This window comes from Dendrobates tinctorius, unplaced genomic scaffold, assembly GCF_039654945.1.
Source record: "Dendrobates tinctorius isolate UK_male_01 unplaced genomic scaffold, ASM3965494v1 ptg000022l, whole genome shotgun sequence".
NCBI classification, from domain to species: domain Eukaryota; kingdom Metazoa; phylum Chordata; class Amphibia; order Anura; family Dendrobatidae; genus Dendrobates; species Dendrobates tinctorius.
In genome coordinates this window covers 23152765-23170878 of record NW_027361690.1, presented here as the reverse complement: position 1 = coordinate 23170878, position 18114 = coordinate 23152765, and the positions used below count along the sequence as shown (strand labels likewise).

Genomic DNA, 18114 nt, shown 5'->3' with positions numbered 1-18114 from the left:
GCTGATGAAATGTTGGGTTTAACTTGAGCTGTGTGTGTAAAAATCGGACAAAACACGCATGGTCCATGTGCCATGCAATTTTTTTTCTTTCATTTGTTAACTTGCATTGGTGAGTGTGATCTGATTATTGTAGATAATCGCAGAATGCTGCAATTTTTTTCTCAGTTCAGTGCAACATGAGAAAAAATTCGCAACTGGGCATCGACTCATTTACTAACATTGGTTAGACTGCAATGTGATGTTTTCTCGTATTGCACTTGTCTGATTTATACGCCAGTGTGAGCAAGCCCTCACAATGTAAGTGTATGTAGTGTCAGAACGAAGCTCTATAGACTTTCGTTGTAACAGCGACTTACGGCTCATGCATAATGTAGAATGAGACAGCAGGTCTCACTTGGGTGACGTCACTGAGAAGCAAAGAAAAACAGAGCTGGACACTGGGGAGAGCGGTGGTGGGTGAGTACGGTACATTAACACACACACTACATTACATGCACGTACACATTTAAACAATAAAAATGTTAGTGGGAATGCTCCTTTAAGGAGACAATCAGCTTATCTTATAGCGAAACTAAATTTTCTAGTTGTCATTTTTTTCCCTTACAGAAGAACCTGTATTATAGCATGGCTCATATATATGGCTCTTGATAAAATAAATGGGAAAAAAAAAAAGCTGATGTTCAGACTCCTAGAAAACCCATCTTACATAAATCGACCTTGTAAACTTGTGTCCTGTAAGAAAGAAGGTATCATATGTATAATCATAAACTGGAATATGTTGGGAAAGCTAATGATGGCCTCAAATGCCCCGGTGATGTCAGGTCAAACTTTGAGAAGAAAACTATCTTAGTGATGACTGGTCATTTCCAAATAGAGAACCTTAAGTGTTAAATTTTTGGCAATACTGATTTTATTTGTTAAAAAAATTCATATAACAAAATACATAATTGTTCGAGAAGAGGAATAAAAGCTGTAGAAAATAAAAATCTGCTAATTTGATCTGAAATATGAGGTTTTGCATGGTTATAGTATTAAAACAATCTTCCTGTGCAGGTCGGTGTAAACAGCCTTACATCACTTCTCATACTGGACGTGGCAATGCGAGCTGGTGCTGCATGAGCAATGGCTGTGTATTTTGTAATACTTCTCTACTTAAAGCCAAGGTGCATTATTTTTCTTACAGGAGCTGGACCACCCCAATATCCCCTGTAGAGAAAAGGAAAATTAAATTAGAACAATTAGTGGACACCATGTCATGTTTGGAGAGCCCATGATGTGCCCAAACAGTGGAAACCCCCATCAAGTGACACCATTTTGGTAACTAGTCTCCTCCTGAACCTCATCTAGATGTGTATTGAGCACCTTGAACCCCCAGATGCTTCACAGAAGTTTATAATGTTGAGCTGTGAAAATTGAAAAAAAAAAACAAAAAAAAAAACATTTTTCTCACCAAAATGTTTTCTAGCCCCAAATTTTGCATTTTCACAAGAGTAACAGAACAAAATGGTTCCCAAAAAATTCTTGAGACATGCACCGTAAATTAGGCGGGCTTTCATCACTGCAGAAATGCCAAACGTGGGTGCTAAATGTGGTTTGGACACACTGGGGCTCAAAAGAGAGGGGTCATTTACAGTTTAATGGCCACAAAGAGTGCTCCAAACAGTATATGGCCCCACATAGTGCTCCATACAGTATAATAGGCCCCATGTAGTGTTCCATACAGTATAATGGGCCCCAGACAGTGCTCAATATAGTATAATGGCCCCACATAGTGCTCCATATAGTATAATGGACTTGCTCCACACAGTATAATATGCCCCACATAAAAAACCTCTGCCTGTTCTTTGGCTGCTCCGTTCTCTTCATTGTGTCTTCAGATCCTCTATACATCTTGGTACAGCAGGTGAGTTGTAATGATGCAATCGCACCTGTTGTGCTGAGACGTCAGACGCTCCTTTCTCCATCATTGCTTTCAACTTTTAAACTTTAAAGGAATCTGCAGAGGGGATTGGGGACCTACATGCAGCTTACTAGACTGCTGTAAAATAAGTCTTAAAGTGGTACTTTATATTGTGAAAACCTGGTGACAGGTTCCTTTTAGGCTATGTGCCCACGATGCGATTTTTAAGCATTTTTGCCGCGATTTTCGTCGCAAAAACGTTTAAAAATCGTGTACAGAACGCCCCCCATGCATTCCTATGGCATTCCGCACATGCTGTGCTAATGCTGCGCTTTTTTCCGCGGCGGAAACGCATCGCGGAAAAAAAATCGCAGCATGCTCATTCTTTTGTGCGGAATCTCAAAGAATTGCCGCGATTCTGCACCCACAGGAATGCATGAGAATCGCTTACTTCCCGCATGTGGCTATGCCCACCATGCGGGAAGTTAAGCGTCTCATGTGCGGTTGGTACCCACGGTGTGGAGGAGAGGAGACTGTCCTCCAGGCCCTGGGTACCATACCCCTGTAAAAAAAAAAAAAGAATAAAAAATAAAATAAAAAATCGGGGTATATTTACCTTCCGACGTCCCGTGCTGCATTCCCGGCCTAAGCATTCCCAGTAATGCCTTGCGGCAAGGTCCTGTGATGAAGTAGTCTCGCGTGACTCTAGCGGTCTCACGAGATCGCTATAGTAACGCGAGACCAACGTCATCACAGGTCTCGCAAGGCATTACTGGGAACGCTGTGGCCCGGGATGGCAGCGCGGGACGTCGGAAGGTAAATATACCCCGATTTTTTTTATTATCATTTTTAACATTTTATCTTTTACTATTGATACCGCATAGGCAGCCTCAATAGTAAAAAGCTGCTCACACTTGTCAAACACTATGTTTGATGAGTGTGACCAACCTGTCAATCACTTTCCAAGCGATGCTTCAAATCGCTTGAAAAGTGCTTGAGAAAATCGCGAACAGAATCGCGGTGAAATCGCGCGGAAAAAAACGCGTGATTTCTGGGAAGGAGTCCGGTTTTTAGTGTGCGTTTTAAAACGCTACGTGGGCACATAGCCTCAATGTCTGTACAGAACATACTGTATGATTAGCAGTGTGCCAATGTACTTTACAGTAAACTGTTTCATTGGTCATAACAGGGCTTAGTTTGCATTTACATTATGATGTTAATCCTTTTGTTACAAATAGCTTATAATGCTTGCCCCCTTTTACACTCTTAATGGGTTCCTTGACAAATCACTACCAGGTATAAAAAGGAGAATGTATGTACAGTGGGTACGGAAAGTATTCAGACCCCTTTAAATTTTTCACTTTGTTTCATTGCAGCCATTTTGGTAAATTCAAAAAGTTTATTTTCTCATTAATGTACACTCTGCACCCAATCTTGATTTAAAAAACAAACAAAACAGAATTGTAGACATTTTTGCAAATTTATTAAAAAAGAAAAACTGAAATATCACATGGTCATAAGTATAAGCCATGAGTCTTCTTGGGAATGAAGCAACAAGTTTTTCATGCCTGGATTTAGGGATCCTCTGCCATTCTTCCTTGCAGATCCTCTCCAGTTCCGTTAGGTTGCATGGTGAACGTTGGTGGACAGCCATTTTCAGGTCTCTCCAGAGATGCTCAATTTGGTTTAGGTCAGGCCTTTGGCTGGGCCAGTCAAGAATGGTCACAGAGTTGTTCCGAAGCCACTCCTTTGTTATTTTAGCTGTGTGCTTAGGGTCATTGTCTTGTTGGAAGGTGAAACTTTGTCCAAGTCTAAGGTCCTGAGCACTCTGGAAGAGGTTTTCATCCAGGATATCTGTACTTGGCCGCATTCATGTTTCCTTCAATGGCAATCGGTAGTCCTGTACCTGCAGCTGAAAAACAGCCCCATAGCATGATGCTGCCACCACGTTTCACTGTTGGGAATTGTATTGGGTAGGTGATGAGCAGTGCCTGGTTTTCTCCACACATACCTCTTGGAATTATCACCAAAAAGTCTATCTTTGTCTCATCAGACCAGAGAATCTTATTTCTTACAGTCTGGGAGTCCTTCATGTGCTTTTGTTGCAAACTCTATGCGGGCTTTCATATGTCTGGCACTGAGGAGAGGCATCCATTGGGCCACTCTGCCATAAAGGCCCGACTGATGGAGAGCTGCAGTGATAGTTGACTTTGTGGAACTATCTCCCATCTCCCTACTGCATCTGTGGAGCTCAGCCACAGTGATCTTGGGGCTCTTCTTTACCTCTCTCACCAAGGCTCTTCTCCCACGATTGCTCAATTTGGCTGGACAGCCAGGTCTAGGAAGACTTCTGGTGGTCCCAAACTTCTTCCATTTAAGGATTATGGAGGCCACTGTGTTTTTAGGAACTTTGAGTACTACAGAAGTTCTTTTGTAACCTTGGCCACATCTCTGTCTTGACACAATTCTGTCTCTGAGCTCCTTGGCCAGTTCCTTTGATCTCATGATTCTCATTTGGTCTGAAATGCACTGTGAGCTGTGAGGTCTTACATAGACAGTTGTGTGCCTTTACAAATCACGTCCTATCAGTATAATTAAACACAGCTGGACTCCAATGAAAGAGTAGAACCATCTCAAGAAGGATCACAAAGAAATGGACAGCATGTGACTTAAATATGAGTGTCTGAGCAAAGGGTCTGAACACTTATGACCATGTGATATTTCAGTTTTTCTTTTTTAATAAATTTGCAAAAATTTCTACATTTGTTTTTTTTGAGTCCAGATGGGGTGCAGAGTGTACATTACTGAGAAAAAAATGAACTTTTTTGAATTTACCAAATGGCTGCAATGAAACAAAGAGTGAAAAATTTAAAGGGGTCTGAATACTTTCCGCACCCATTGTATGTATATGTATGTTTGTTTACACACATTCATACAGACATACCGTATATATATATATATATATACACACACACACATACATATACACACACGCGCATATATAGTGTGCTTTATGCTCATGTAAAAGAGAAATGTGTTCTGTAATTAACAGCTAAGGTAATCACTTACTTGAGCAGCATATTCCAGTACAGGAATGGCATCATATCAGCCTTCATATGGTACATGGTTCTTCTCTCTTTGCCCTGATCAATAGGAAAAGTCTCCAATGGTTGAGCATTGTAGTCAAATTCTGCCAAGATCACTTTTCGGTAGCCAGTTACCAATGGACATGAAGTATATCCATCATACTGCAAGCAATGGAGACATTACTCACTTTGGTAGAAATAGCTCTAAATGATTTTCTTATGTAATGTGACTCCACTTATCTAAAACAATGGACTTCTAATAACTTTGTAACTGGAAAATGCTATGAGACTTGTCCCATACAAGACATTTAATACAATGATTGAAAATCAATGCCATCACTTGATTATAAGGTTGGCCATGCACAACAGATTATTATTGGCTGACCCTGCCCATTATGGAAGGACAAGTTATCCATCTTAGGCCTCTTTCACACATCAGTGTCTCTGTACATGTGGCGACAGTTTTCACACGTACCCGAGACACTGACACACGAAGACCCATACAAATGAATGGGTCTGGGTACAGGTCAGGGTGTTTCCACGGATTGTGTGTCCGTGGGCAAAACCCGCTAACATGTCCGTTTTTTACCGGCAGCACGGGCCGCGAAACGTTCCGCACATGTGCACACGGAGAACATACACAGCAGATAACCATGAAAAATTCTCAGGGTGATCTGCTGTGAAGACAATGAGCTTGAATTGCAGTGACCTCATCACTGGCATTTTCCCACGGTCCAGAGGTCACCGCAGTTCAGGCCGGCTGGGAGCACAGCTTCAGTGACGTCACCACTAGTCACTGAAGCTGTGCTCCCAGCAGCTCATTCATCAGTGGTTTTCAGCCGGGATGGTCGCATCTTGGCACCGTCCAGGTTGAAAACTATTTAGCCCCCAGACATGGATTACAGCGTGGGAGAGAACGACGGACAAGTATGGTATATTGTTGGTTGTTTTATTTTTATTAGGCTGGGGTCACACTGTGTTATGGCAGTCCGTTAGATGGACTGCGTTACACCGCAGCATAACGCGATGTAATGCAGTCCGTTAACGCTGCCATTCCCTCCCATTATCAGGCGCATCGCTAACGCATGCCATAATCGGCATGCGCTAGCGATGTGCTGTCATTCTGTGACGGACCCTCGGACACGGGCTGCTATGCGTTGAATGGACTGCTTTAACGCAGTGTGACTCTAGCCTTACAGGAGAATGAGGTCTTCGCTGGAATTAGGCGCAATAATAAAAATGGAAAACTGTGTTTAATGTTATTTCAAATAAAGAACTTTATTCTGGCTGTGTCTTTATTTAACATGTAACTATATAATTAGTAATAGATAGGTGTCTTTAGACATTTCTCCATTACTAAGCCGTGGGCTTAATGACACCTTACAATACAAAGGTGACATCAACCCCACAACTATTACACCACTTGCCACCGCTACAGGGAAGTGGGAAGAGCCGGGCAAAAGATGTGCCTTTTCTGGGCAGCTGTGGGCTGGTGTTTTTGGGCTGGTGTTTTTAGGCTGGGGGGGGACGGACTATATCAATGGCCCCTTACCAGCCTCAGAAATCCAGCTCCCAGCTGTGAGCTTTAGCAAGACTGGATGTCAAAAATAGGGGGGGGACACACACCATTTTTTAATATTATTTAAATAATTAAAAAATCATGGGGACCCCTCTATTCTTGATAATCAACCTTGCTGACAGCTGAGGTTGCAGCCCCCAGCTGTGAGTTTTGCCTGGTTGGTTAAAGAAAATAGGGGGGGAACCCAAGTCGGGTTTTTCAATCATTTATTTAGTTAGATCGCGGGCGGCCGGGAAGGAATACCCCGATCATCTGCTCCTGCTATCACTGTTATTAGTGGAAGCAGGTGTCGGATGATGGGAGTAACAGTCCCAAAAGTCCCCACCTGCTGTCATCGTTCTGACTTTAATATAACTCTCATCATTCTCCTCTGCTCGCGTCGATCGCTGGCAGAGCAGGAGAGAATGATGAGAGCCGTCTTCAGCACCTGCCGCCGGGGAACAGCACTTACTGCAGTGCTTCTTCCCTGGCGGCCGTGCGTGTGGTACTGATGCGGCACACGGTTGCCGCACATGTGCCGCAAGTATTACATTCACAACACACGGATATCTCTGGTACCGTTTTTCCGGTACTGGAAATATCAGAACGTGTGAAACCGGCCTAACATGGATTTCAGGTTTGCCAGCAAATGGCAAATCTCCAAGCAAAAGGATGGAACGTGTTGGATTTAACATGCCCGACCCTTTTATTCTCTAGGGAGATTAGAACACATGCATGTTTATGTGGTAATCAAACATTAATATTTGGTTAAAGGAACTTACGATCCAATTTGTATTACAAGCTGTAGAGTAACTATATGGAACATTACAAACCTTGGCTGATGATTTTTTGCCTTTCATCACCAAAGAAATGGTTTTATCCAGGACAGCTGACTGGGCCGCTGGGAATGGAAAAAAAATGGTTTGTTAGACCTGCAAACACATGGGCTGCACAACACGCAGGGATTTATGAGAGCAGTACCGGTGTACCATGTTCACATAACATTGCTATTAGCCTGTCTACTTTCACAGCAGTATCTGTCATCTACATAGTTATTCTTTCTCCTGGTAAATGGCGCCAAATCCGGCTGAATCTATTAAATGTTATATAGTCAGGTCCACATTTAAGTTCAGGCAAATGTAAAAGATTTTCCAGTGATAACTTATTGATCATTGGGGTCCATCCACCAAGTCAAAGACACAGCAAAAAAGGCAGAGATGCTTACCTGCCCAGGCCTCCAAACAAATGCACTATCAGGATGCAGTGGACCCATATAGTTAAGATGGCGGCAACACAGGTGCAAGAATACTGATGAGACAACCGCTCACAGCCTACCAATCCATGGAGGGGGTGGCTGCTTGGTATATTAATGCACTTGGCCTGGGCAGTTAAGCATCTCGGCCTTTTTTTTGTTGTGTTTTTGAATTTTTGGAGGATTTTTAAGTCCTTTTTGTGCTATTGCTGTCCATCCACTAAGACCCACATTGATGGACAGAACAGGGAATTTCTATTCCAATTACAAAATGGGCTGGTAGACTGGATGCCCGACTGCCGCTCCATACACTCTCTATGAGGCTGCTAGAAAATACAAGAGCGCAGCGCTGGAAAATGCTCCATTGCAAAGACAGAAATGGGTTGGACCTCCACTGATCAGTTAGTTATCACCTATCTGGACAGGTGATGAATTACTTTCACTGGACAACCCCTTTAAAAGGGTATTGCATATGATTAAATGATTAGGAACACACTGCAGCTTTCTTTAAAAGAAATATGGCTACTCCTGTCCATAGGTTATGTTAGGCATTGGGTTCCTGTCGCTGCACAGTGGGATCCCGAGCCTTGCTTCCGGCGATCTCCCATTCCTCTCCGGCCGCAGAGAAGGCTGCTCAGCAGACTCGTCGATCCCGGCGCTCTGCTCAGACCAACTATGTGGTTTGGTTGCTGCTGCCACCTCTGGTCCAGCTATAGCATATGTTACACTGTAGCTCAGTTCCATTGACGTGACTGGTGTGTAACAATGCGACTCAGCCCAACAGGTGGACAGGTGTGGAGCTGAATGGATGAAAGCAGCCATGTTTCTCTAATTCTTGAGCACCCCTTTAAGACCTCACATATGTATTACATTCCTGATGCGCTCCCCTTTGGATTAACCATAAAGAGTCCGCTATCATGCTGTAGGTTACATGTTCCCTTGTCTTGTGCTGATTAATTATTACAGTATAATATATAGAGCTTTTATGCTCACGATGAAAAGATTTGTCATCAGAACCTGTCAGCGAGACTTTTTAGGAATTTTAATAAATAAATATGCGTGGCCAAAGGCGCTAAGAGAAAAACCTTAGGGCACACAGCAGCAACTCAAATTGTCCAAAAAAAGATATAAAATGATAACCGTATATAAAATTAACTTGCGCTAATATGATGTACCCAGGTTACATAGTACACATAAATTTAAAAATAACCATATAGGAGGATAAATTACCTTAAATAGTGCTTGGAGGAGTGATTCTGGAGAGAGGAGTCTTCAGAAACGAGATAAATGAAAAGGTCCTTTCCAAAGGTATTCAATAACCCAGCGGTAAATGTGGTCTCTGAAGCTAAAGGGTACTGTCTCCAGACATGCCGCTGTCCCGGCCGGTGACTAGCGTGCAGCTGGAGATATGGAGTGGCAGACTGCAGGGGTGACAGTCGCCGCATGCAAAAATAAGCCTGCAAGGTCCAAAAACGCTGAAGGACCTTGCGTGACGTCACAGTCACGTCGTGTACCACGTGACAGGCAGAGAACGGTAAGAAGCGCTGGGGGAGCCAAAATACAATTGCAAATCCTATGCGTTACGGAATTCTCAGATTCCTTCTTCAGGGTTGGCCCCAGGGAGTGAAAGTAACCCTTATATAGCTTACAGAGACTTATCATTCTATCGCACATTAAAAGCGGACAGCTCGATCTCGCTGTTTAGACCATTTGGAATCAAAGTGTTTAATTCAAATATCCATTTACTCTCTATCCTGGACATCTGGTGAATAAAATTCCCTTTCCGCAAACTTCTTTTAACTATTTGGATCCCAGTCACTTTAGTGTCCCTTATAGAGCCCCCATGATGTATGAGGTAGTGGTTAAAACAGGGGTCCCCAACCACCGGTCCGCGGCCCAGCACCGGGCCGTTGCAGTGCCCTTGCCGGTCCGCGGACAGAAGGGGAGCCGGCGGCGGTGCAGCAGCTGATACTCACCCTGCATCCTGCGGCGGCTTCATCTAGCGCTGAGCTGTCACGTGCTACCGCTCATTTAAGGTCATGAATATGGACGCCACTCATCTCCCATAGGTGTGGCGTCCATATTCATAGACCTTAATGAGCGGTAGCACGTGACCGCTCCGCACAGGAGCTGAAGCGCCGCGAGATGCAGGGAGGGAAGTTCAGCGACTGGAGGGTAAGTATGATGGGGGAGCCGAGTGGAGCCATATATACAAGGGAGGGAGAGTGGAAGCAGAGCCATATATACAGGGGAGGGAGAGTGGGAGCGGAGCCATTTATACAGGGGAGGGAGAGTGGGAGCGGAGCCATATATACAGGGGAGGGAGAGTGGGAGCAGAGCCATATATACAGGGGAGGGAGAGTGGGAGCGGAGCCATATATACAAGGGAGGGAGAGTGGGAGTGGAGCCATATATACAGGGGAGGCCGGGAGAGTGGGAGCGGAGCCATATATACAGGGGAGGGAGAGTGGGAGCGGAGCCATATATACAAGAGAGGGAGAGTGGGAGCGGAGCCATGTATACAGGATGGGAGAGTGGGAACAGAGCCATGTATACATGATGGGAGACTGGGAGCGGAGCCATGCATACAGGATGGGAGACTGGGAGCGGAGCCATGCATACAGGATGGGAGACTGGGAGCGGAGCCATGCATACAGGATGGGAGACTGGGAGCGGAGCCATGCATACAGGATGGGAGACTGGGAGCGGAGCCATGCATACAGGATGGGAGACTGGGAGCGGAGCCATGCATACAGGATGGGAGACTGGGAGCGGAGCCATGCATACAGGATGGGAGACTGGGAGCGGAGCCATGCATACAGGATGGGAGACTGGGAGCGGAGCCATGCATACAGGATGGGACACTGGGAGCGGAGCCATGCATACAGGATGGGAGACTGGGAGCGGAGCCATGCATACAGGATGGGAGACTGGGAGCGGAGCCATGCATACAGGATGGGAGACTGGGAGCGGAGCCATGCATACAGGATGGGAGACTGGGAGCGGAGCCATGTATACAGGATGGGAGACTGGGAGCAGAGCCATGTATACAGGATGAGAGACTGGGAGCGGAGCCATGCATACAGGATGGGAGAGTGGGAGCGGAGCCATGTATACAGGATGGGAGACTGGGATCGGAGCCATGTATACAGGATGGGAGAGTGGGAGCAGAGCCATGTATACAGGATGGGAGAGTGGGAGCAGAGCCATGTATACAAGGATGGGACGGGAGCCACGCATACAACAGGGGGAGCCACACAGAGCTGGACAGGACGGGGGGAACCACACATACATTTTCTGATGATTAGAAAATAATCAGCATGTACAGTACTCCAGTACAATTTTTCTTAAGTGCTCAATGCTCCTTGTAGGTTCCAATCATCATTAGCAGTGACGGTCATCAGTAGAAGTAGCCCAGTGCTCCCACTGAAACAGAGAAACAAGCGAGGTGCTCCCACTCATTCAAAACCTATGGTGAGTTGAGTCACATTAAAAATGTTATAATTAAATTATAAGTATGCACTGCTAAACTACAACCACGTCCATAGCCCCGCCCCCTTATGACCAAAGCCCCGCCCCTGTCACACCTCCATCCCCGCCCTGCCGGGCCATGGAAGAATGGTCTTGCTTCAAGCCGGTCCCTGGTGCAAAAAAGGTTGGGGACCACTGGGTTAGAAAGGGGATGTCCTGTGAATTTCTTACAGATATTACGTAAATGTTCCCCAACCCTAAAATTCAAAGGACGTATTGTTTGTCCTATATACAATTTATCGCAGGGACACGTGATGCAATATATCACCTCCTTCGTGTCACAAGTGATAAAATCATGGATTGGAATCTCCGTAAACTTATTCATAATTGAAAGTTGTTTCTTACTGCCTAGTTTTCTACAAGGTGCACATTTTCTGCAGGGAAAAAAAAACATTTAACTGCTGTTGTGGATGGGAATTATATCTTGATATGGATCTCGAGATAGAAGGGGCTACTAGGTTACCCAGATTGTTTGCCCTTCTAAAGACAAACCTCGGGTGTAACGGCAGAACCTCACCAATGACTTTGTCATTTTTCAAAATTCTCCAGTGCTTATTCACAATTTTTTTGAGAATTTGACTATTGGAATTATACGGAGTAATAATGGGAATCTCCTCCATAATAGAATTTTACTTATTTTTTATTTTATGTCTGAGGAGTTGTTCCCTTGGTATGTTCCCAATACATTCCCTGGTTTCACGCAGGGATTGGGTATCATACCCTTTTTGGCAAAATTTCTTAATTAGGGTGTCAGCTTCAGTGATATAGTCCTGGGTCCTAGAGCAGTTTCTATGAGCCCGTATGAATTGGCTCTTTGGAATGTTCAGAAGCCAGCTAGGGAGGTGACAACTTTCCAATGAAATGTAATTGTTCAAATCGGTGGGTTTATGAAATAGTTGTGTCTGGATGGTATTTTCCTCAATGAAGATTCTCAAATCCAGAAAGTTAATTTCCGTAGAGCTAGTGGTTGCAGTGAATTTTAAAAAAAATAACAATTTTTATTCAATTCATTAATAAACTCGATTAAAAGACTAGGGCCACCTGACCAAATAAAAACAATATCATCTATGAAGCGATGCCATAGTACCAGGTTCGCTCGTAGCCTGCCCTCAGGGAAGATGGTTTCTTGTTCCCACATGCCCACATACAGATTTGCATAACTGGGCGCGAACCTGGTACCCATTGCAGTCCCCCACTGCTGGGAGTAGTAGTTCGCTCCATAGCGAAAATAGTTGTGAGTAAGTATAAAATCAATGCATTCAACAATAAAAGTAATTTGATCACTAGGTAAAATTCTGGCCTCTGACATAAATATTCCGCAGATTTGCAACCGTTTTCATGTTCAATGACTGTATAAAGGGAAGTTATATCAAGAGTCCCTAAAATAAAATGTTCTTTCCATTCTATAGTTTCTAAAACCTGTAGAACATGAGTACTGTCCTTCAGATAAGCTGAAAGAGCAAGGACTAGCTTCTGTAAATGGCAATCCACAAATTTGGAAAGGTTGGCTGTCAGGCCGCCAATGGCCGATATTATTGGTCGGCCAGGTGGATTGGTTAACCTCTTATGAACCTTTGGGATGTAATAAAAATATGGTATCCTAGGGTGAGTAGTGTTGATAAAATCAAATTCCTCTTTTCTTATATAACCTTTGTCAAGGCCTCTCTTTATAAGATCCTGCATCTCTGCAAAGTACCACTCTGATGGATCACTGTACAGTAATTTGTAAGTGCGTGAATCAGATAGAATCCTTAAGGACTCTTCCTCATAGTCAGAAGTATTCAGAATCACTATACTCCCTCCTTTGTCAGCTGGTCTTATTGTGATTTCATGATTCACCTGAAGACGTCTTATAGCTGAACGTTCTTTACCGGATAAGTTGTACCTACATTTTCTACACCTTCTATCGGATATGTTCCTAATGTCGTGTATCACATTGTTTTGAAATGCCTCAAAGGCTTCTGAATATTCTTGAATCGGGTTGAAGTTGGATTTCTTTTTTAAATTAGTGTGTTGGTAAGGGTCTGTAACTACAGGCAGACTCATAACGTCACTAGAGGTCATTCTCTTTTTCATATAGAATTTCTTAATAGCCAATCTCCTCAAAGGTTTTAATACCTATAAAGGCCTGAAATTTGTTGAAACCAATACTAGGTGCAAATTTGAGACCTTTTCTTAATAGACTCTTCTTATTATCTTTTAAAACTATAGTCACTAAGATTAAATATTTTTTGTTCTGAGTGACTTATTTGGTCCTTTGATAGTTATTGTTTATTCTTTTTTTTTTTGAACGGAAATAGCAGGTACTGGTGTTGATGCGTATATTGCTGTCTTGCGAAGTTGGACATTTTCTATATTGAGATCTGTGCCCTGTGTATGGGCTGTCTCTTGTATATTATTGACATTTATATCATCCATACCTGAGGTTAAATGAATCGAAAATCTTTCACTGGAAGTTAAAAGGGAGGAATTCTCCTGTCCATGCACTTCATCAAGGGTCACCAATGGGATAAACTGTCTAGAACAAAAATGGCTTTCCTCAGTGTGAGAGTTAGTACTACAAATAGTGGGATAATGCAAGCGTGTGGAGTGGTACTGGTTGCTAGAGTCGTTTAATAAAAAGTCTCTCCCAAATTTCTTTTTTTTTTCCTTTCTATAATCTCCTTTTCTTTTACATGTATCCTTCTCCGTATGTTAACGGAAAGGTGTATTATTTCGGGATGTGTTTCATATGGTTTTATAACTTCAAATAAGTTGGAAATGTCATCCCTAATTCTGATTAAGCCATCCTTCCTTTTCTTAATGATAAAGGATACTGCTTTTTTAGAAAAGTTGTGGAACATAGTTTTTAAGAATTTTACCTGAAAATATTGGGGGTAATTTACCACGTCTCTTATGGGAATTACAGTATATTAGGAAATTGTCGTTTCTGCTAACCCGGAACCTGAGGACACTATAAAATAACTAATCATAAACTGTAAAAGCTGAACAGTACGACCTGTGCACTTTACCATCCAAGAAAGAAGCTCTGTGTTACTGGGGCTAACGGAGGTCAACACTCAGGCACCTTGCATGACCTTCACAAGTAACCACCAATAAATACAAAACATCCATTGTACAGGGAACATATACAGATACTAGCCAGATCTGTGATCAAATGTGACAATAATGCAGCACTTAGTATCCTGTCTGTAAACTACATACGTATTAATACAAGTGTAGCAACAGGAGAGAAAAAAAAAAAAATCTAATGAAACAAAGTTTTGTTTGAAATGCCATAAAATTCAATATTTAATACATATTAATAAAGTGCTAACTAAAAACATCCATTTATAAACTCTCCACTATTTGTAGAACAGCCACGTATAACAGAAGAGCCGGCGCCTTATCAGTCATGTAATGTGCGTGTGCAGGGCGCAGATAAGCGGGGTTATGTAGAAAGTGGCGGGGTGCCGCATCCACAGAACAGCCGGCTCACTCCTGGGCTCATCCTCCTCTTCTAAGAAATCACATCATGGTTGTGAAGTAGTTAGGACAAGTACAAACGCAATATCATTTGAGATAATTAAGTGATAACAAAAAGCAATGAAGCTGATGACGAGCCAAAACAGTCATTAGTTACATAACATGTCAAGCTTCCGCTAATGTGATGAATGATTAATCGTTCTGTAAGCAAACAAACAATACAAGGGCACTTTTCTAGGACAAGGTGAATGTATATTGTACTACTAACGTTACAAGCATTGCCCGACTAACTAGTTATTAATACAAGCAATTTTGCAAATTCTCTGCGGTTCTGTACATGGATATGAGCGCGGGTCGCAGCCAGACCTCTGACTGTGGTGTATTTCCAGAGAGAACCCAAAAACTGGGCTAGCAGTATAAGTGCAATGTGTAGGTGCACATTCACACTGTAGCCATTAAAAGACAAAACCTTAAATGATTATCCTTGGTTTTACTTCCAAGATGATCACAAGTATCAGGCATGGTGAGATAGAAGTGCCTGACCCTTCTCTCCCCCGACATCAGTCAGAAGGGGTCCGATAAACACAGGACGGTCAGTCGACCCTGCCAAAATAGGCAGGTTCAGTCCACTTTATTCTAATGTGCTTTGTGGAATTAGGATGAACACATTACTTTTTTCTCGTATATAAACAGTACCACTTTTTTCTCCAACTGGATCCATTTTTGGTCCATGTGTCAGTGTTTACAATGTGCGTCATCAATTTTTCTCGTATAAAAACAAAAATTACTCAGTGAAACACGGACAACACTCAGTATTCTGGTCCTGTCTGTTGTTTTTCATGGGCCCGTTCTCTTGAATGGTTAACTTTGAGCTGTAAATCGGATCAAAATGTCTGTTTTTATCTTTTGCAGAATGTCGGTCTGCAATGATGAATATATTGTGGCACAGCTGTGTTGGTGCTCAAATAGGTTCCCAAACCGACATGCAATGTAAATAAAGGTGTTAACGTTTCGGTCATAAGCGACCTTCCTCAGTGCACCGTAAAGAGGTCCCGCTCCAACCAGCGGCGGACACCGCGTTGGACGTCGGCACGGCGCCACCACCCACCAACAGGCCTCCATAGTAACGGGACCTCTTTACTCTGAGTCATACACCACTATCCACCACCGATATAGTCATAAGAACTCTTTTCAACCCTTTTATTAGTCTCTACATATATCTATCATATTGAAGCCAATGTGGCTCTCTATCCAATCCTTTTGCCCAATTGTCAACAGTTTTCCTATTCCCCGTATTCATAGGAAATACCGGTCCTATTGCAGCTATATTTGCCTACCATTTTCTATACAAGGGCTCACAGTCTTCTAAGGTCACCGTTTACAACCATTCATTGGCAGTCGGTGTACTGAGGAAGGTCGCTTATGACCGAAACGTTTACACCTTGGTTGATTGGCTGCAATAAAATTTATTTTCTTCAACGGATACCTACGAGTTGCATGCCAAATTTATTTACATTGCATGTCGGTCTCCAATGATGAGACATGTCTGAATACACAATGAAAATGAATGTCCAGGAATGAGCCCTTCAGTTATAGAGAAACGTAAACGTGAATCTCCTCTTATGAGGGGCACTGACTACCTTTCCAGTTCTCCCTCATGCTTTGCACTGCAGCTCTGTCTATTCACCGGTCAGTGCACATTGAGGCAATTTAGTTTTCAGCAAAGAACGGTATGATAGTAAGGTAAAACTTCAGTAACTGACAAAACATTTATTAAGTAACATGAGCCTCCGTGTGAAGGGGAGCCCAGAGCTCTGCATCAAGGAGCACAGAAAATGGAACATTAGAGCAGTAAGAAGATCCCTAAATGTTCCCAATCATTGCTCGACTGCAAATAATATATGGCCCAAAGAAGGATAGTTAAACAGTAACACTCAGAGTGCAGAATTTTCTTACCTAAAGCAGCTGCTGTTTTTGATGTTGGAAGATTCGTACAATCTCCAATTCCAAAAACATTGGGGTACTTTTTATGCTGCAGGGTGTCCTTGTCTACATCCACCCAGCCAGCTGCGTCTCCCACGGCACTGTTCACAAGCACATCTGGTGGTCCCATTGGAGGAGTCACGTGAAGCATCTCATACTGCAAGAATACAAGTCAGTCTCAATGGGTTTCATGCATAGAATAAAAAGGTAAATGTATTATTGCCAAAAAGAAACACAAATATTCTTGGCACCATCTTAAATATTTTGTAATTGAACTTGAGGTATAAAAATCAATACTCAAGTCCTCCAAAAGTGGTGTGTGTAATAAAAAATGGCGTCACTGGGTTATGTTCAAGAATTTATTATAAAAAGAGAATCCCAACTGAAGATGGAAAGGAGACCTTGGACTCGGGACTTGGAAGTTGCCATAACGAAGAAATGATTTCTAAGACCCCTTGGCACTGCCGATGCCGATACTGGGCCGGGAGCTTGGAAATACTGGACATGTCTCATTTCTAAAATGTACCAGAGGCACCAAAAGGGAAACAACGTACCATAGGCTCACAAACCTAGACCAAGGTGACCACTGATATTCCAGTTTAGTGAGCAAGGGATGTTTATTTTGTAAGAATTATAATTTATATTTTTATAATCTATAGTATAATTATTAGTAAAGGGAACAGGTCAGTCTCCTGGTACTACCATAGTGGTATTAGTGCTGATTTAATTGATGCAATAAGGTAATTTAAGTAACGCACTAACGCAGCATTGTTTGGGGAATGAACTTTTGATCTCTAGTCTGACATATGCTAATGACGTATGATTAGTATGACTAGCCCAGTGGGGTGTGGCCTTCCCCCAGACTAGTCCTGCCAGGGATCTTATAATCACGCCTCCCTGGACATGACTGACATCATGGTTACGGTAGCACCATTATGGAGGCTGTCAATGAGACCCAGAGAGGGGTCATAAGAAGATCCTAAAGATAACTAGTCTACAGGATGGAATGCACCTCTGGACTTGTCCCGACTCATTAGCATATGCGGTGTGTAGATTAATGCATTAGCGAGTTACATAAGACCCTAGATAACAAAATCTGCACCCATACTGCTATAGCAGTGGATGGGAACAGTCAGGTGACCTTAAAAGTCCTCTCTAAAGGCCCCGTCACACTAAGCGACTCATCAGCGATCCCGACAACAATATCAAGGTGTCAGGATCGCTGGTAAGTTGCTATGTGATCGCTGGTGAGCTGTCACACAGACAGCTTCACCAGCGATCAGCACAGCGATGCCGAGCGCCCGGCATCGCTGGCTAGCGCTGTAGAAAATAGTATCAA

The 18114-nt window shown here is 43.1% G+C and overlaps 1 protein-coding gene across 4 annotated transcripts in view; it reads right to left on the bottom strand.

Annotated features, from left to right (window-relative positions):
- Positions 1 to 887: 887 nt before the first annotated feature.
- The window catches only part of SQOR (sulfide quinone oxidoreductase), a 115537-nt gene continuing 98310 nt past the window's right edge, over positions 888 to 18114 (bottom strand). For 3 of the 4 annotated variants that reach the window (XM_073568484.1, XM_073568485.1, XM_073568486.1), the window contains exons 7-10: positions 16749 to 16932; positions 7378 to 7445; positions 4970 to 5148; positions 888 to 1206 (exon numbers count right to left, since the gene is read on the bottom strand). In XM_073568484.1, coding sequence (XP_073424585.1) covers positions 1149 to 1206; positions 4970 to 5148; positions 7378 to 7445; positions 16749 to 16932 — 489 coding nt within the window. In that variant the 3' untranslated portion in view covers positions 888 to 1148. Of the gene's footprint in view, positions 1207 to 4969; positions 5149 to 7377; positions 7446 to 14588; positions 14827 to 16748; positions 16933 to 18114 lie in introns of those variants that run through there. The other variant, XM_073568487.1, reaches the window with a different exon arrangement.